Genomic DNA, 20,880 nt, shown 5'->3' on the forward strand with positions numbered 1-20,880 from the left:
GCTTCCAGAAGATTGCATAGCATATGCACATGTGTGTATGGCACATCCAGAAATCAAAAACGCAAGTCTTAACCCAGAAACACAGGACAACCACGTCAAATTTGAGGACAATCCTGTAAAATCCAGAAGAGTTGGTCACCAGGTACAGCATAAAATTATAACAAGGCAGTCCCACATTTATTCGCCATCCCTTCCACAATTTCGAGTCTGTTGTTTTCCCACTTTTGTTTGCATCTGAGAGTTGCAGTTGACAATTTAACTTTGAACAGCAGCTTCTTTGCTGTTGGAACTGGCTTGGAAAGATAATGCCAGTTAAGCACCACTCTAAGAACATTATAGATAAAGCAGCATTACGATATCATTATGTTCAGGGACTGATTGCTAGCCGAATGTTGAATTGATCAATCGAGGGAGATTTGTTGGTCAACCAAATCACAGATTGTTGAGAAAGAGAAACCATAGATGAATGGGTTTTAACTGGACTTTTGGGCTGGGATAGTGAGTGGCTGCGCAGGGTGATGGACTGTTACTTTTTTGATTTTGCTGTAATTATTCCTCAGTTAAAGGCTTGTTCAAAGTCCTGAAAAATGAACCTCAGTCTATTGGAAATCAGGTAAAGACTCTAGACTTCTGCAGAAACTACTTGCATTTACTGAAAACTTTGGAATTCAAGCAAAATGCAATCCTACATGCCTGAAAGCCTTTCTGATTTCATGTAGGTTTGATATTCATTATTAAAATGGTTATTGAATTGGCAACTTAAATTTTTTTTAAAATATTTATCTCTTAACTGTTGTGTCTGTTAGTATGAGAATGGGGCTTAGTGATCAGAGAAGATTGGGTTTAGATCATAGATATTAATTAGATTGCCTTATGTGTTTTGCTAATGTTATATTATTAATAAACTGTTCATTGTTGTCGAAGTTATAAATTTGGTGTCCAAGATCAGTTAGTTGTAAAGCTTGGTTAGGAATAGTTGAACAATTTTGAAGATCACTGAATGTTTTAATTTTACATGCTGTGAATCTAGTGATAGAGCGACTGATTTGGTCTGCTTGCTAACCCTGTACTGCAACACAACAAACGTCAACCATTCATTTGCTTTCTGAATTATTTACTGTGATTGTATGTGAACGTTTTGTGAAGGTTTGATAATCATTGTTGAAATGGTTATTGCATTTCAACATTTTGTGATTCATGTACAAGGACACTCAAAATCCCTTTGTACTGCAGTATTCTCTTGATTTAAACAGTATTCAACTTTTTGGTTCTTTCTGCCAAAATGGACAACCTCACATTCGCCCACAGTATGCAACATCTGCCAAATGTATGTCCACTCACACACCCATTTGGGTCAGCACGGTGGCTTGGTGGTTAGCAAAGTTGCCTCACAGAGCCAGGACACTGGTTTGATTCCAGCCTCAGGCGACTATCTGTGCAGAGTTTGCACATTCTCCCAGCATCTGCATGGGTTTCCCGTGGGTGCTCCGGTTTCAGTCCAAAGATGTGCAGGTTAGGTGAATTGGCCATGGTAAATTGCCCATAGTGTTCAGAGGTTTGTAGGTTAGGGAAAACTTAAGGGAATGGTTCTGAGTGAGTTACTCTTTGGAAAGTTGGCATGGACTAATAGGGCCAAACGGCCTGTTTCCGCACATAGGGGTTCTATGATCTATACCCCTTTGAAGACTCCTTGTATCTTCTTCACAACTTATTTTTCTATCATATTTGTAAGGTCAGCAAATTTGGCTACAATACACTAACCTTCATCAAATCATTAATCAAAATAGTTGAGGTCCCAGAATTGATCCCTGTGGCACTCCACTCAGTTTGCCAACCTGAAAATGACCCATTTATGCCCAGTGTTAATATACCATACCAACACCATGAGCTCTTGTGCAGTAATCTTTTATGTGGCATCATATTAACTGCCTTTTGGAAACTCAAATATACTACATCTATTGGTTACCCTTTATCTATCCTGCTTATTACCATTTTCAAATCAACACCAATATTTGTTAAACATGATTTCCCTTTCATAAAACTAAGTTGAGTCTGCAAAATTGTACAATGAGGGATTGTTCCCATATCCTGCTATAAGCTTCTTAGTAATGCATTCTAGCAGTTTCCCAATGATAGATGTTACAGTAACTGGCCTATAACTTTCTGCTTCCTGTTTCTCCCATTCCTTGAATAGAGGTGTTACACTGGAAAATTACCAATCTACTCGGACATTTCCAGAAGCGAGAACATTTTGGAAGATGACAATCAATGCACACATTACCTCTGCAGCTATTTCTTTAAGATCCAAGGATGTAAGCCAAGCCAAGGGGTCTCATCAGTTTTTAGTCCCATTTACTTTCCTGTGTTTTTCTCAAGTAATTGCGATTGTTTTAAGATCCCCCACCTTGATTTTAAATTCTTGGTCTTTTTTGGTGTCTTCTGCTGTGAAGGCAGATATAAACACTCATCTGAAATTTCTGCCATTTTCTTATTTCCCATGATTATAGTTGCCCAGTCTCACCCATTAAGGGGCCAAGGTCCACTTTAGCAAACACTTGCAGAAGCTTCTATTTGATAAATGTTGTATGCAATAATCTCTTTAGGAATGAACCATGGCATTCTCCAGGGATAACAGAGTTGTGATGCTCATGGGAGCATATGGTCCTCCCAGAGCTGGTTGGTAGCATGGTGGATGTTCACAACAACAAAACCTTCAACCAGGTTGAAATCAAGACCAAAATGATTGGTCATTATCTCAGAGTTTTCTATCACCTATAAGTCTGTAAAGCACGGCAGACATCGTATCAGTGTCACTCCTCCAGGTTCATCTATCTGAAGTAGAGTTTATGGTAGGAATGTGAAATAAAGATAGTTTCAGAGCACAAAGAAAAAGAAAAGGACTTTTTGGAGAAAAAGAGGAGACACAGACTGGAATTTGTATTGAACTACAAATTAAAAATAAGTAATTGTGGACAGACAGACCAATTTGTGTTTCAATAAATGGATAACAAACAGTGTAACATTTCTGTCCATTTTATATTCCTTGCCAACCTTCACTCATATTCCCACTCTATTTTAAAAATGATCCTCATTGGTTTCTAAAATGTTCCCAGAATTTGAGTTAACACTAATTTTTGCAGCATTATACATATTTTCCAGTCTATTTGATACAATTCTTTACTTCTTTTGTTACCAAGAACAATGCATTCTTATAAAGGCTTTCTTGGTCAGTGGAAATATACTTTATAATTCTCAAAATTGCCTCTTCGGGCAATCTATCTTTGTAATTGCTTTGAGTTAAAGACTGGTGTTTCAGAGCCATGATTCTCACCCTCAAAATGATTATGAAATTCTACCATGTTACAATCAATCTTGTCTAGAGAATTCTTTACCTTTATCATTGATTAATCCTGTCTCATCACACATTACCAGATCTGAAATAGCTTATCCTCAAAAGGCTTTAGAAATTATTCTAAACGAACTGACCCAAACACACTGAATTCATCCTCCATGTTACCTTTGTCAATTTGATTCAGGTAATCTATAAGATGATGAAAATTGCCGTATGCATACCTTGTGACTGAAAGAGTTCAACTTGAGGGAATCTGCGTGTTGTGGACACACCAGATTGAGACTCTGCCTGGCAGTTAATCTGCAGTGGATTTGCAAGATGCACACACAAAAATCAGTTCATATTCATTTTTGCTTCATAATGAATGATGGTGTTTTACTGTTTTAAATAAACTAACCTTTGGAGTGAAGAGTTCTTGCATTATATCATGATGTACTGTTAAAAGATTAAATGGGAATCTCTCTCTGCACATTCTGGAAGTGGGTTGGGACATAAGTCAGGCAAGAATGCGAATGACCCCCACACCAATTAGACAGTCTTTTGCTACTACTCCAATTCTAATATCATATTAAACTATCATTCCATCTCTTCCATTCAGAAATGCTTTCTAGCCATCCCCTGAAGCTAGGTATGTCATACCTGCATTGTCTTGGGGAATCACTGAGTCAGGAAATCTTTTGCATAACAATTTCCCAGGATTAGATCATTTACATTTATATTATCTCTGAACATGATCTCATCTTACCATTGTACCTGGGGTAACATGCAAATGCGAGGGAGTGACTGAGGGTTGTCGAGTGGCATGTGACTATGAGGGAGTGGCCAGAGTATCTAAGCATAGCCAACTAACCTGTATAAACCGGATGTGTTTTCTTTGTTCAGTGCCTCTTTTGACTCTACGTTGCATGCCTGCGAGGAAGGTTAAAGGGGTCACCTAGCTTGTACAAGCTTTAATAAGGTTTAACTGTTTGCAGAAGTTGGTGTGTGCAAATTGCATCCAGTGTGAGAAACCTCAGGAAAAGAACCTAACACGACATAATGAACAGCAGTGGAAAATATCATGCTTGAGGCCCAAAATGCTTGCACAGTTAACAAGTTAAGTTACAGGTAAAACACATGTACACGTCATAAATCATACTACAGTACATTAGACAAACTTTGACATCTTTGTTTGTTATAGCATAGCACAGTGCGAAAAACATAGCTTGCTGGTAAGAAACAAAGTTTAACTCACTTGAGAGATACAAGAGTGTGTGCGCAAATCAATAGGAAGCAAGGAAAAAATCAAAGGCATATCATGAGAGAATATCCACAAAATTCTTTAAACTAGAATACAGCAAGCGGTCTAACAGAATTTTAAATGCTTAGGGGCATTTACAGTTATGGCTTCCAGATTTGGGAGCATGTAATGCAGGAAAACAAACCATTAAGATATGCTTAACAATTGTGAATGAAGCACTAAGCAGACTTTATGTTAGGATGAATAGCCAAAGAGTTACAAGTTCCCCACATTAGAAGACTGATTCAAAATCAGAATAAAACTTCCATATTAATCAACTAGAATTCATGTCATTGGGCAGAAGGCTGCTAAAAGCAGCTGCAGAGAAAAGGCCTCGTTATGTAATTTTTCAGAGGCAGAGCTAGTATATAGAATTGCTGCATTGGTGATCACATTGTTCCTATTGAAGCTTTCCAAATAGATTTGCAAGACAAACCAAAGGCTTACAGTGACAGAGAGCTACTGAAGGATGAATGTAAATGCAGAGCATTCCTTACAGGTTGATAAATCTTACCAATCCCAAGCACAAGCTCGACAATTGAGCAGTCACTAGAACACAAATATGGCAAGGCATATGGAAAATGTGGCCATCTGCCTGTACAAAAGAAATGCCCAGCTTTTGGTTAATTTTGCAAGGCATGTGGCAGATAAAGCCAGAGGTTGCAAATTAAGGGCAGCTGCAGCTACAAAACACTGTCTGAAAAGGAGCATCTTCAAATTACAATAGTGTCTGATATCCCAATGTAGGCATTTTCATGAAACGATCCACAAACCAGAATCTGATATTGTACACAACAAGAGAGGGGGGAAAAAAAAAATTGGTGAACATGCTGTCAATCTCATGGAAAACATCAATACTATCAGTGTCAGAAGCGTTTGCAAAAATTCAAATATCTGTTTTCTGAAAACTGGTGCCTACTCATTGTGGACCAAGATTGACACATCAGGCCAATGTCCTACCACTATGAATTCTAAACAAAAATGTATCCACAGATGAGAAACCATAACAAAACCTGTAAGAGTAAAATGCTCAGCATATAACTGTCCACCAATTCCAAATGCAAAATTAATAGCCCAATAAATTCACCTGGACATCATAGATTGTTCTCCATCGTACATATTATTGCATCAACAACTGAAGGTCCACCTGGATATCATGGCCTAACACTATTTACAAACCATGGAACCAGTCAGACTGCAAATCAAGCTCAGAAACTTTGCTTATCACTTTCATTCACATCAAAACATCTAGAATGTTTTGATAAAGTTAGTAATTTCAAACTGCAACATTTCATTGTTACTGTAGTGATTGTAATGGAGGTCAGCCAGCTGAACCTCAGAATAGGAGTTCCTTGATTGACTTAGGTTGACAGCTCCAATCAGGGAGCCTTGGCTGACAGATATAAACAGGAGTGTCAGATATTCTGACAATCTGGGTGCTGATTCATATAAGGTTGTGCCAGAGCCAAGGACTTTTCACATATAAGTGAAGGGTGACTTGGTGATGGGGCACCAGCCTTGGAGTTATTTTAGTAACGACAAGAGTAAAGCTTATTCCTGAAAATACCCGCTCTCAACAGTTGTCTCCGAGTTGGGGTAAGCATTTCTTACATCATGCCATTATTTGGCAAGCTTGACTTGTTTGACCCTGCTGTCAAAGACTGGGCCCACTAGGAGGAAAGCATGTGTTATTTTCCTCCAAGCAAATGATACTGGGGCAGATGAAAAGCAATGAGCTGAGGAGTGGCAGATGAAATTTAATACAAAATTCAAAGGATGCAAAATTCACTGTTGACTCATCAACAATGGTGGCGGCACTGTGGCTCAGTGGTGAGCATCACTGACTCATAGCACTCGGGACCTTTGTGCAAACTCCACACTGGCAGATGCCCATTCTTCTCACGTCTGTGAGAGTTTTCTCCGGGTCCTCCGGTTTCCTCCCACAGTCCAAACATATGCAGGTTAGGTGGACTGCACGTGCTAAATTGCCCTTAGTGTCCCAAGATTTGTAGGTTAGGTAGATTAACCATGGGAATGGAAGATTAAAGTGATAGGGTAAGGAGAAGGATACGCCCTTTGGAGGGTGGGCATGGAATCGATGGACCAAATGGCCTGCTTCCGCATTGTAGGGATGATACTATAACAACCTCTGACATTAAAGGGCAAAGTGAAAAAGTTAGAGTTCTTTGTGAAATGTAAAAGTGATAAAAGCGCAGAGCAGTGTAATACGCTTTTTATTCTTAAGGTTGGATTGAGCATGGTATGGCTGATTTTCATTGAAGCGGTTGGAAGGTATATACATCTCTCAACTGAAGCGAATAGAAAAGGCAAAAGAATTTTTTTTAAGCAGATGAAAATCATGGAGTTGTGTGCCATATCTCGAGGATGCCTCACTCACTTCAAAATACGGCATGGAATCCAAACGGCTGACAGATCAGGTCAACCAGAAATCAGCGGATATGAAAATATTTGAAGAGTTTTGTGAAACTTTAAACTTACAACTGGACATAACCTGACTGTCTCAGTGTTATAGATCTGCTCGACAATGTTAATGTGGTGACGCTTTCCAAGAGCGGTCTGGGCTGGTGCTGAGGAAAAGATTGCTTATGGTTTTAAGCAAATAAACTGTATAACCATGCTTAAGTGTAAGAACTCATAAGGTGAAATTGACTGTTATTGGAAAATATACAAAACAAAAATGTTCCAAAGGCAGGATTCATCTTCCTATTGATTACAAAGCTCACGTAATGCATGGATGAACCTAGAAATTTTTACATAGAGTCATAGAAAGGTACAGCATGGAAACAGAACCTTCGGTCCAACTCATCGAACCAAATGTCCTAAATCAATCTAGTCCCATTTGCCAATACTTTGGCCCATATCCCCCCCAACCCTTACTATTCATATACCAATTAAGATGCCATTTAAAATGTCCTAATTGTACCAGGCTCCAACACTTCCTCTGGCAGCTCATTCCAAATATACATCAACCTTTGTGAGAAAACGTTGCCCCTTAGGTCCCTTTATATCTTTCCCCCTCACCCTAAAGCTATGCCCTCTAGTTCTGGATTGCCCCATCCCACGGAAAGGACCTTGTCTATTTCCCCTATCCATGCCCGTGATTTTACAAACCTCTATAAGATCACCCCTCAGCCTCCAACACACCAGGAAAAACAGCCCCAACCTATTCAGCCTCTCCCTGTTACTCAAACCCTCCATTTGTGGCAACATCCCTGTAAATCTTTTCTGAAGTTTCAAGTTTCACAACATCCTTCCTATAGGAGGGAGACCAGAATTCCACACAATATTCCAAAAGTGGACTAACCAATGTCCTGTAAAACTGCAACATGACCCCCCAACTCCTATATTCAATACTCTGACCATTAAAGGAAAGCTTACCAAAAGTCTTCTTCACTATCCTGTCTACCTGCGACTCTACTTTCAAGAAACTATGAACCTGCACTCCAAAATTACTGTTCAGCCAACACTCCCCAGGACCTTACCATTAAGGTATGTAACTCCTGCCCGGAATTTACTTTCCAAAACCAGTACCTCACATTTATCTAAATTAAACTCCATCTGCCACTCCTCAGCCCATTAGCTCAACTGATCAAAATCCCTTTGTACTCTGAGGTAACCTTCTTCGCTGTGCCAATTTTGGTGTCAATTGCAAACTTACTAATTATACCTCCTCGGTTCATATCCAATCATTTATATAAATGATGAAAAGCAGTGGACCCTGCACTAATCCTTGTGGCACACCACTGGTCACAAGCCTCCAGTCTGAAAAGCAACCTTCCAAAAGTACCCTCTGTCTTCTACCTTCAAGACAGTTCTGCATCCAAATGGCTATTTCTCCCTGTATTCCATGAGTTTCAACCTGATGCTAAATACTTGTTTAGTATCTCTACCACTCAGGTGATTCCATACATAGGCTGCCTTGCTGATCTTTGAGGAGCCCTATTCTCTCCCTAGTTACCCTTTTGTCCTTAATGTATTGATAAAATCCCTTTGGATTCTCCTTAACCCTATTTGCCAAAGCTATCTCATGTTTAATTTTTACCCTCCTGATCTCCCTTTTAAGTATTCTACTACTGCCTTTATACTCTAATGCTTAACTCCATTTCAACTGTCTATACCCGACATATGCTTCCTTCTTTTTCTTAACCAAAACCAAGTTTCTCTAGTCTTCCAGCATTCCCTATACCTACCAGGCTTGTCTTTCACCCTAACAGAAACATACTGTCTCAGGACTTTTGTCATCTCAGTTTTGAAGGCTGCCCATTTCCCAGCTGTCCCTTTACCTGTAAGCATCACTCCTTCCTCCCCCCCGCCCCTGCCAAAAATCAACTTTTGAAAGTTCTTGCCTAATACTGTCAAAATTAGCCTTACTCCAATTTAGAACTTCAACTTTTAGATCTGGTCTATTCTTTTCCATCACTATTTTTAAATTAATTGAATTATGGTTGCTGGCCCCGAAGTGCTTCCCCCAGACACCTGTCCTGCCTTATTTCTCAAGCATAGGTCAAGTTTTGCACTCTCTCTAGTAGATACATCCACATACTGAATCAGAAAAGTTTTTGTACACACTTAAATTCCTCTCCATCTAAACCCTTAACACTATGGCAGTCCCAGTCTATGTTTGGAAAGTTAAAATCCCCCACCATAACCACCCTCCTATTATTCTTATAGATAACTGATTTCCTTACAAATTTCTCAATTTCCTGATTATTGAGCAGTCTATATTACAGTCCAAATAAGTTGATCATCCCTTTCTTATTTCTCAGTTCCACTCAAATAACTTACCTGGATGTATGCCCAGGAATGTCTTGCCTAAGTACAGCCATAATGTTATCCCTTATCAAAAATATCATTCCCCCTCCTCTCTTGTCCCCATTTCTATCCTTCCTTGATGGTTTCAGTGGTTTTGCGCCTAGTGTGCATGAACATTTGCAAAAGAAAGGAATGCCTGAAGATAGCAAAGTCATAGCTTTATTGAATAACTATCACACTTATTCCCCTTAGAAGAATGTGTTAATGGCAATAGTTTTGTTTACTGCTTACTAATATGACAAGTTTGATTCAGCCAATGGATTAGGGTGCAATCCACAACTGGAAAACATTTTACCGCATGGTTTCATGAAAAGGCTGACCAATTTCAATTCAAGGACTCGATCGAAGATACTACTTTTTAACATGCCATGTATATGGAACCAGGTGAAAAGTGAAACACTGCAAAGATGCTGCTGTGGGGTGGCATGGTGGCTCAGCAGTTAGCACTGCTGCCTCACAGCACCAGGGTCCCGGGTTCGATTCCAGCCTCGGGCGACTGCCTGTGCAGAGTTTGCACATTCTCCCAGTGTCTACGTGGGTTTCCTCTGGGTGCTCCAGTTTCCTCCCACAGTCACAAAGATGTGCAGATCAAGTGAACTGGCTATGCTAAATTACCCCAAGTGTTAGGTACATTAGTCAGAGGGAAACGGGTCTGGGTGGGTTGCTCTTCGGAGGGTCGCTCTTCGGAGGGTCGGTGTGGACTTAGTGGGCTGAGGGGCCTGTTTCCGCACTGTAGATAATCTAATCTAATCAAAATATAGAAACCTATGGCCTCTTGTCAGGTTTGAAAAAGGATCGAGGAAGAAATTTTTGATGGATATCATATTCAAAAAAGCAAACAAATGAAAACTGTGAAGAAACCATGGAATTGATTGACTCTGTTATTCCAGTAAACCCAGTGAAAAACACTTCCAGAGATTAATTTGATGAATGGCTACATGTCAATAAGAATGCTCCTGTTACAATGACATTAAACACCAAAGAAATTATAGACAGTGTTTTGAATCGTAACAAACCAAATGTTCAATGGAGGACAGTGAGGAGGTGGGGAGCAGAAAGAGTTTCATGGTGCCCGAAGGGTCTGTTTCTTTGCTGTACATCTATGACTGCTACCAAAGGATCTGAAAATGTCCTGAAAACTTGTTGAGCAGCAAAACTGCCTTGCTGTACAAACTATAATGCAGCTTCACCTCCTGCCTTCCTAATTTTTTTCATAAGAAAGCATGGAAACAGGTAGATGTAAGAAATTTACTAACTAGGCCTAAATCCCCGTCTCCTCAGCCCTCAACATCTGTTGCTGCTCAAGATACAAGTGCTAATGCTGCTGTTGGCCCTGATAGAATACTCAGATTCCAGAACCTAACAAAAACTGCACAGTCCTTTTGACATTTAGATTTAACATGTTTTAGACAAATACTAGAGTATACTGTTTTAGATTTCTAGAAGAGTACTTCTCATGTAGCTGGCAGCCCACTATTCGCTTTACATACCAGATAAGAAACACTTAACGTTTCATTCTTAATCATACTTAGCATCTGGCATATAGAATGCCTGTCCCTGAGCACCTAGTGTTTTTGAGGGCTTCAACCTTGACCAAAATTGTCAAGGATTGATATCAAAATCAATGATCTATTTTTGAAGCTCTGTGGTTGTTATAATGTTGAAGAATAAGGCAACTACCCGGACCCAAAAACATCAAGCAAATTATTAAATTAACTGTCTAATTTATTGAAGGTCCTATTGGAGGAAGTAGAAATGCTGTTGAGGACACCAGGAAGACTACTTATTTATTGTTGATCTGAAGAACCAGAACATGTAGGGACCTAAGGGGCAACTTTTTCATGCAAAGGGTGGTCATTATTTGGAATGAGTTGCCAGGGGAAGTGGTGGAGGTTAGTACAATTAAACATTTAAAAAGGCACCCAATGGGTATATGAAGAGGACAGCTTTCGAGGGATATGGGCCAAATGCTGGCAATGGGCCTAGACTAAATTTAGGATAGCTGGTCTGCATGGATGAGTTGGAACAAAGGTCTGCTTCCATGCTGTACAGCTCTATGACTATCTAGAAGGGGCCTTTATATTTCATCTGAAGACGAACTCAAATCATGCAAGTTCCTAATTGTTCTGCACTAACACAGCCAAGATCTTTAGCGTAAATGCACAAATCACATCTCCAAATCATAATTTGTAACAGTCCTACCATTGATCCCAGCAGATCCCGTTAGTGACACCTCGGCATGACTCCACTCAAGAATAGTACCTACATTCCATAGTTTAACCAATATTCAATCCATCTTTTTCTTACTAAATTCGCAGGATAGGAGTCCTGCTATCCAGGCCAGCATTTATTGCCCATCTAATTGCCCAGAGAGCAGTTAAACTGCAACCATATTGCTATGAATCTGGAGTCACATGTAGGCCAGAACAGAGAAGGAGAGATTTCCTTCCCCAAAATGATATTAGTGAACTAGATTAGGTTTTTACAACAATTGACCATTGTTACACAGTCACCATTAGATCAGCTCTTTACTCCATATTTTACTGAATTTAAAATTTCACTATCTGCCATGGTAGGATTTGAACTTGTGTCCCCAGGACATTGGCCTGCATTCTTGATTGCTAGTCCAGTGACATTACAATACACCACCTCCCTTCTATTGTAGAGGCTAGTGCTCTACTGTGAAGACTAATCTGACAGCATTGCTTAAAACTATTAACGATCACAATTTCCAACTGCAACTTCATTTAAAATCTTCCAATAAATATACTGAACAAAAAACTATTTCATTTTAAAAAAAGCTAACATCTTATTCCTGATTGGATGTTTCACTTCTTCCTATGTTGTCGTCTTTCATCAAGCATTACTTTATCCAAAATTCAAAAAGCTCTGAAATTTCTTTCAGGGAATGTGTAGCATCATTTTGGCATGCTAACAGGTGACCCAACTCCACACCCACTCGAACCACGTCACTCAGATGTGACATGGCGGCATGGCCCAGCACTGGCAGGCGTTAACTGTGTCTCAGCACTCGTGCTATGCACACATGCGTCTGCTGTTGGGTAATCGTTTATTCTACTGTAAAAACATCATTTATTCCAAGATCCGTAAAATTTGGAATTCCAAAAATGAACTGGCCCCAAGGATTTTGGATAAAGGATTGTGTACCTGCACCATTTTGAATAATTCTTTTGGTGCTTAACACAAATTATTTTGTTGGCCACTTCTTACTGGGATGTTTCCAATGCTGATGCCATTTTCTTTTGTTGTTTGTATCTTCATAAGTTCACTATTGATCACATTACAGAAATTTCTGTTTGCAAAACAGAAAAAAAAACATGGGTCTGCCATCAATTGCTTCACTTTGAAAATGGTTGGGGCAGATTTATAAATGGGAAATCCTCTCTGAATGGTCAGTACTAATGTGAGCAATTGCTTATTTCTAAATTCCATAGTTTACAATGTTCTTTTAGGTTTTCATTGAAATAAAAGTAGTTTCTTCACACAGTTTCAGATATTTCACTCAACTGTAAGAGGATAAAGTTTAAAAATATCAAGTGCTCTTACTTTGGAGCTGCTATTGGACTAAGATGAAAATGCTTTACTACATTGGGGAAAATTACGAGTAAGTTATTATAATTGATATGGACAGCATCTTGAAAGCACAAGAGTTTAAATTCACCTACTAGTTTAAGATCATATGGAAAATCAAATTGAAACAATAAGTATAACAATAAACAATAAATTGAAACAGTGCAATTGATTTTCCACTAAGAAAACTGAATGCTCTCCGTACAGGTCACAGGTTGACATTTTGATATATAAACAATTAAAAACCATCCAATATCCACTTTAATTTTGGCTCAAAATATAACTAAGCATCTTTGTTGGTCATCTGAAGTAAACTAATTTAATGCAAAATACAATGTGTTTGGTACTTAATAGTTACACTAAGTAAAGTTGAAAATTCATTTTCTAAATTATTTGGAATAAACAACAGTTCAGAAATTCTGATAGATGGAAGTAAGCTTTTTTCCTGGACTGAGAAATACACTAATATGAACCAGTGAATAACCACCTCTACATAAAAACACCATAGTATGTTATAACTTCCTGAGAAAACCCTCCTTTAAAATTGAAGGCTTTCAAGAGATGTTTACGCCATCAAGTAAAAACCATGAAAACAGCTTTCTTAAAGATTTTTTTTTGGAGAATTCCTCCCATGATTTTACATAAATACATTTAAACAGCCTTTAATAAATCTGAATCAAATGAAAAGAATGTTTAAATTGAAGTAGGAAAATAAATCGATTTACGTGACCGAAACATTGAAACAGTTAAAGGTAGTTCTACAACTATGCGTAGGCAGTTGTGTTCCAACAAAACCTCATTTACGAGAAAATTGTTTCATAGAAATAAGGGGCCTATGGGAAAAATGGGGTGGAGCAGACCAGCAAAAAATACTCAATCGCTCAAAAATCATCAAAAAGCATAACACAAAAATATAGCACAGCCTGAAATGAAGGTTTAAGTCATATTTATTAATGAAACAAAAGTAAATTTAACACATTACATTGAAAAAATATTAATAAGGCAGCAACAGTGGGGCATCGTCACCACCACCTTCAGGTGTAGTTGTGGTTGCAGAAGTGAATAGCTATGGTTGGCATCTTGACTGCTTCTTGGGGGTTGGTTTAAAAAAAAAGACAATTCAGTTTTGGCTGCTTTGCCCTTTTTCTTCTATCTTGAAGAAGTCGTTCATCTTTTTGAATGAACTGCTAGACAGCTGCAGCTACATTGTAATTAGAGTCAGAGAGATGAAACAGGCCCTTCAGTCCAACTTGCCATGCCAACCAGATGTCATAACCTAATCTACTCCCATTGGCCAGCACTTGGCCCATTTCTCCCTCAACCCTTTCTATTCATACACCCATCCAGATGCTTTTTAAATGCTGTAATTGTACTGGCCTCCACCACTTCCCCTGGCAGCTTATTCCATATACACACCACCCCTGCATGAAAAATGTTGCCCTTTAGGTCCCTTATATATCTTTCCCCTCATTCTAAACCTATGCCCGTTAGTTCTGGATTCCCCCACCCAAGGGAAAAGACCTTGTCTATTTATCCTATGTTGTCCTCGAAGAGCTGCAACTGCATCTCAATTTCCCTCATGATAGAAGAGGAAAGAGAAGTAGAAAGCTCTCATGATGCTGCATCTGGACTTCATCTTTTTCATCACCAGCTTCCACTTCCCCCTCAGCGACAAGCTGTTCTAGATCTGCTATACAGAGGTCTTCACAGTGGTACTGAAGCAGCTCTTCAATATACTCACTTTCCACTTCTTCAAAGTCAACCTGCTTTGCATGGACAACACAATGTTCTTTGATTTTTGGGAGCTACTCTAATGTTCAGATCCTTAAATCTTGAAAAAAATCTAGGAGAAGCTGCCACCAAACCGCATGCAGGCAGTCCTTGCTGACTTTACCCCAGGCCTCCATGATAATGTCATTAGCATTCTTGATGTTAAAGCTCTTCCAAACTTGAAAAAGCGAATGCCAGCAAGAACCTGGCTGTGTAGAAAGTGTAGCCTTCATCAATTTTTTTTACTATGGGAGGAAATGCATGCTCCTAATTCACCAATTAACTTTACATTATGGAATGCCTAGCAGTTCTTAAAACCAACAAATCGCTCACTGCTCATACTAAAAAGGTAGGCACATCTGCAGGATTTTGAGCTTTTTTTCTTTAGATTTTTATAAATTGATATGGCTCTTTTATGGTGAGAAAGGTTGTCCCCGATCGCTTTTTTATTTAATCTTCTATCCAAACACTTGGAAGGCTCTCCATCTCAAGTTCCTTTGGCTGTGACCTTTGAGATTTGCTGGCACTCAGACTTGTTCCATCAGTACATAATCTTTTCAGTGTTGTCTGTAATGGTGTGCAAGGTGGAATCCCTCATTCCTGTTAAGCACGTTATATCACAAGTTCTCTCCTTATGCTCAAAATGCTTTACAACATCTAACTTCTCTTCCAGCTAGATAGCCATTCTTTTGCATTCACCAACCACAATGTTATCACCAGGATGCTTCTTGCTAACATTCTTGTCACTATCCTTATTTTTGCAAAAAAATGGAGGGGCAAAGTCTCGGAGTCGATTGTGAGATATGCAGGTCCAAGAACAAATTAGAAAGGCAAATGGTAAGTGTAAGAGTAATGCAGTACTGCAGGAATTACACAGGGTTTACATATGAATATTCACAGAAGGGACTTAAAATCCAAGGGACAGCAAAGAGCATTCATTAGTTTTAATTTTTGAGATGAAGCTGCACAATGTATCTCTCACATGCTCTGATGGCAGCTGACATTGGTGCATGCGCGGAAATTTCACTAACATCAGCGCATGCGCAGTGTGGGGCAGAGATTTTGACACATGCAGAATGAAGCATGCAAAACAATTGTTGCTGGAATCGCACTATTGCGAACAGAGGTATAATATAGTTTGAAAATACTGTCCCCTAATTCATCAGCAACATTATAGCCAAATTGCGCTGCCAAAACACACTTTATACAAGAAATATCTGTATAGTGTCAAAATAATACAAGTAATGCTAAGTAAAGTGAGAGACAGATGGGTCAAGTTTCTATACTGTATATTAAAATTTAGTTTCTATTACCTGAAGAGACATGCAATTTCTGATTTCAAATCACACTTAGATTCCATTTGTACCAGAAACACAGCATTGAAGCAAAGTAGTCTTCCTTTGAAAATACAATTGCGATACTATAATTTCCTAGAATCAATACAAAGTCAAATCACTTCATATTTACCATACAGTTTGTGTAACTGCGACATTAGATACATGATGATATTTAATGTCTGGTGCAAGTTTTATTTTCCCCAATTCACTCCAGTTCAGAGCATCACTGGCATAATTTGCTATTTGCCCTTAGTTGCCCTGAAAAGGCAAGAGACCTCTAATCACCTTCTTAAACCACTTGTAATGGTTGATAAAACTGAATAACTTGATTGAATAGTTTAGCAATACTAGCATGGGACTGGAATAGCAATAGGCTGCAATGAGTAAGGATGGTAAGTTCTCTCTCTTATGGAATATTCATGAATCAGTTCCATTAACTTCTCAGCTTTTTGTTCCAATTTTTTTTAAAAAAACGGAAGTCAAATTCTTAAACTGAATTACAGTCCAGTTGTTTGATCACTAATCCATTAATAATCACTACACATCTGCCAAACAATGCAAGCACTCCTTGAATAATGCACTAAATTATATTATGTACTCAAGTCTTAGAATGGGGTTCAACCTTTTTACCACACATGAAAAAATACCAAAGCCTTGCATAAATGGTTGAGCGTGAAATACTTTCCATCTGTACCAAATATTTTAATTGATTGCGTCAAATATTTTAATAGTTGAGGTATTTTCTGTGGAGAAAGTGAGGACTGCAGGTATTTTCTGTCTCAACCAAGTCAGTAAAATGGGTTCTGAACAACTGAGCAATTTTCTTCACATACCTGGAGCAGATGAATGCTCTTTCCCAATTATGAATTCACTGGTGCACGATGAGCTTTGGTGAACTGCTGAATCTTTTACCACAAAGTTAAAAAATCACAACACCAGGGTAAAGTCCAACAGGTTTATTTGGAAGTACTAGCTTTCACAGCGCTGCTCCTTCCTCAGGTAGCTAGTGTTAAATAAACCTGTTGGACTATAAGCTGGTGTGTGATATTTAATTTTGTCTACCCCAGTCCAACACCGTCACCTCCACATCATGGCTTTTTAACCACATAGTGCATCTGAATGGCCTCTCCTCAGTGTAAATTCCCTAGTCGGCAGTAAAGCTGGTGAAATGCTTGAACCCATAACACTTCGGGATATACTCTGCCAAAAATCTCAAATAGCCAAATAAATAGTGTCTTTAAAGGAATAGTCCAAATAAATACATTGGCAGTTAGCTGAGGCAATTGTCGAAGTCATTTAGTATTATTCATAGCTTGTAACATCTCATGTGTTTTGTGAAGTTTAGCTTTATATATTCTGAAATATCAGATTTGAAAACATTTTCATTATTATTGTGTTTGCCCATTATATCTAACTTGTAATTCAAATGTGACTTATTGCTATGACCTGCAAAACATTAATTCTTTTTCTGGCAAATGAGCAGGTAATATGCTTCAATATGCAACTAGTTGGTGTCAACATTTTGGATTTACTAAATGGCAACAATTTATCAACTAACCTATTTTCTGAAAAAAAAATGTTATCATCAAAGCAGAAAAATATTATCTTAGATCACTGTGTAGAAATACTTTCCATTATAATAATATAGCATATGCTCTGATACACTGTCAGAATTCCTACCTTCTTTGTTTGTCAGCGTTCCATAAGGTACAATGTTGATTTGGATATCATCATCACCATCCTGATCATAACCCAGCACCATCCAACTCTCGATATTTTCATCCTCCTCTGTTTCTGAATTTTTACTCTCATTAATCACAGTGCCTTGGATCTGTGACAACTCTCTGCTCTGACTATCCCTACTCTGAGACAATTTCTGCACTTCAGTCAGTCTACCCATACTTGGTTCCAGGTATTCAGCTGATCCTCGTTCAGGCTGCCGAATGGATTGATCTTTTCTTCCAAAGACTTCACAATCTGAGGGTTTACCACCTTTGCAGGCATATATACTATCATCACCTTCAGTATCCGACAAAATAATGACATCTGGATCATCTGAAATTACTATAACATCATTATCGGAAGTAACTACTGCACGTTTTGCTTTTCGTGTCAATTTTCCATTGTCTCCAACTGAAGCAGATTTAAGATGGGCTGAGCCCATCTTTCTGTCCATCATTAGTCCACTGAGATTGTTTGCATAGTGCACTTGACTGTATAGCTGGAACTCCAAATCACTATCTACCCCAGTATCACTGGAAGACTCCTCACGATACAGTTCATCTTCATATGCCTCTATATCTTCATAATCAGCCAACATTGTCAAAGGAGAAAATGTTCTGCATAAAAAACAAACAAAAAAAGGTTTTAAAAACAAATAACACTCATTGTTTTCTCAAAAAGAACCTGTGAATTGAAGCTGCAATTGAAGGTGTTGAACACGACTTCACAGCGCTGATCCAACTCTTGTGATTTTATACTTTGTTGGGCTATTTAAGCACAATCTACTCTCAAATTTTATAAAGCAATTTGAATCTTCCTAATCATGCACTTTTTCCAAACATTCACATTCTTTTTCTGATGCTAAACTCAGTGGTCTATAGCTTGCTGGCTTAAACCTGCTTTTTTTTTGTAAGTAGACAAACAGGAGACTGGAAGAACACAGCAAGCCAGGTGACATCAGAAGGAGGAAGAGAAGATTAGATTACATTAGATTAGATTACATGACAGTGTGGAAACAGGCCCTTCGGCCCAACAAGTCCACACCAACCCGCCGAAGCGCAACCCACCATACCCCTTACCGAACACTACGGGCAATTTAGCATGGCCAATTCACCTGACCTGCACATCTTTGGACTGTGGGAGGAAACCGGAGCACCCGGAGGAAACCCACGCAGACACGGGGAGAACGTGCAAACTCCACACAGTCAGTCGCCTGAGGCGGGAATTGAACCCGGGTCTCCGGTGCTGTGAGGCAGCAGTGCTAACCACTGTGCCACTGTGCCGCCCACTAGTCAACATGTTGAGCATAACCCTTTAACTCCTGCTGTCTGGCTTGTTGCATTCTTCAGACCTCCTGCTTGTCTACTTTGGATTCCAGCATTTGCAAATTTTTTGCCTCGAACTTGCTTTTTTGAAAAATGTTAAAACATTTCCTACTTCCAATCTTCTTGTACTATCCTCAAGTCTTGAGTTTGCACATTCTCAGAGTGTCTGCATGGATTTCCTCAGGGTGCGTCAGTTTCCTCGCACAGTCCAAAGACGTGCAGGTCAGGTGAATTGGCCATGCTACATTGCCCACTGTCTTAGGTACATTAAATCAGAGGTAAATGTCTGAAAATGGGTCTGGGTGGGTTACTCTTCAGAGGGTCAGTGTGGACTTGATGGGACAAATGGCTTGTTTCCACACAATAGGCAATGTACTCATGTTTGCCCAATTTCTACATCAATTTCTTTAATACCTTCAAGTGGAAGCTATCTGGACCTGGCTGTCTGGTTGTTTTTACGGCAGCAAATAATGCAGAGGAAGAAGAACCGGAACAGGGCAGACACAGTCATGGAGAGATTTGTTAATGCTGTTAAGGCAGATCTAAATCAGATTGGTGAGGGGGATAGCATGCTGACAAGTAGCTCAGAGGGGTTAGAAGCTAAGATGGAATTAGAAATTAAAACATGAGTGAGTTTGAAAGGTTGAGGAAATGCAGGAAAAACAGAAGAAAGAAGCAAGTTTGGAATACAGTTTAATGCAAGGAGCTGGAGGAAATAGGATTAGTCAACTAAGGATAAGCCTGGGAACTATAGACCTGACAGTCTGATTTCAGTGGATGGTAAATTGTTGTAAGTGATTCTGAAAGATAGAATGTATATGCATTTGGAGCAGCAAGGAGCAATTAAGGATAACGGTTATGTGTGGGGGAAATAGTGTCTCACAAACTTGATTTTTTTGAGAAAGTGACCAAGTAGATTGATGACGGCAGAGCAGCATTGTTTACTTGGACTTTAGTGAAGCCCTTGATAAAGTTCCATGTGGTATACTAATTAGTAAAGTTAGATCACACGGGATTGAGGGTGAGTTTGCCAATTAGATACAAAATTAGCTTAACGGCAGGAGACAGTGATGGTGGAGGGTTGTTTTTCAGACAGGAAGCCAGTGACCAGCAGTGCTCCACAGAGATCGATACCTGGTCTATTTTTGGTTATCATTTATACAAGTTATTTGGGTGAGAATTTAGGAGATATGGTTATTAAGTTTGCAGATGGCACCAAAATTGGTGGTAATATGCAGTGAAAAAGGTTATCGAAGAGATCTTGATCAATTACGTCAACGGGCTGAGGAGTGGCAGATGGAGTTTAATTTGGATAAATGCAAGGTATTGTATTTTGGCAAAACAAATAAGGGCAGGACTTATACAATTAATGGTACAGCTCTGGATAATGCTAACAAATAGAGCGAACCAAGTTTTCAGATACACAATTGTTTGTCTACATATGATGCAAATTTCAGAGCGGTTAAAAAGATGTTAACATGCTTTCCTTCACTGCTCAAATCCTTGAGTAAAGGAGTTGGGACGTTATGTTGAGATTGTACAGGACATTGATGAGGCCTCTTCTGCAGTACTGTGTACTGATTGCCCTGTTATTAAATTGGAGGATTCAGAAGAGATTTATCAGGATGTTGCTGGGAATGGAGGGTTTGAGTTAGGAGACGCTGGGTAAGC

At 39.1% G+C, this 20,880-nt stretch overlaps 1 protein-coding gene across 1 annotated transcript in view; it reads right to left on the reverse strand.

Annotated features, from left to right (window-relative positions):
• Nucleotides 1-20,880, reverse strand: part of zcchc7 (zinc finger, CCHC domain containing 7) — a 280,949-nt gene that overhangs the window by 256,761 nt on the left and 3,308 nt on the right. The window contains 1 exon segment of the mRNA XM_072589625.1: nt 17,843-18,501. Coding sequence (XP_072445726.1) covers nt 17,843-18,501 — 659 coding nt within the window.

The sequence above is a fragment of the Chiloscyllium punctatum genome, chromosome 2 (genome assembly GCF_047496795.1).
Source record: "Chiloscyllium punctatum isolate Juve2018m chromosome 2, sChiPun1.3, whole genome shotgun sequence".
Classification (NCBI taxonomy): domain Eukaryota; kingdom Metazoa; phylum Chordata; class Chondrichthyes; order Orectolobiformes; family Hemiscylliidae; genus Chiloscyllium; species Chiloscyllium punctatum.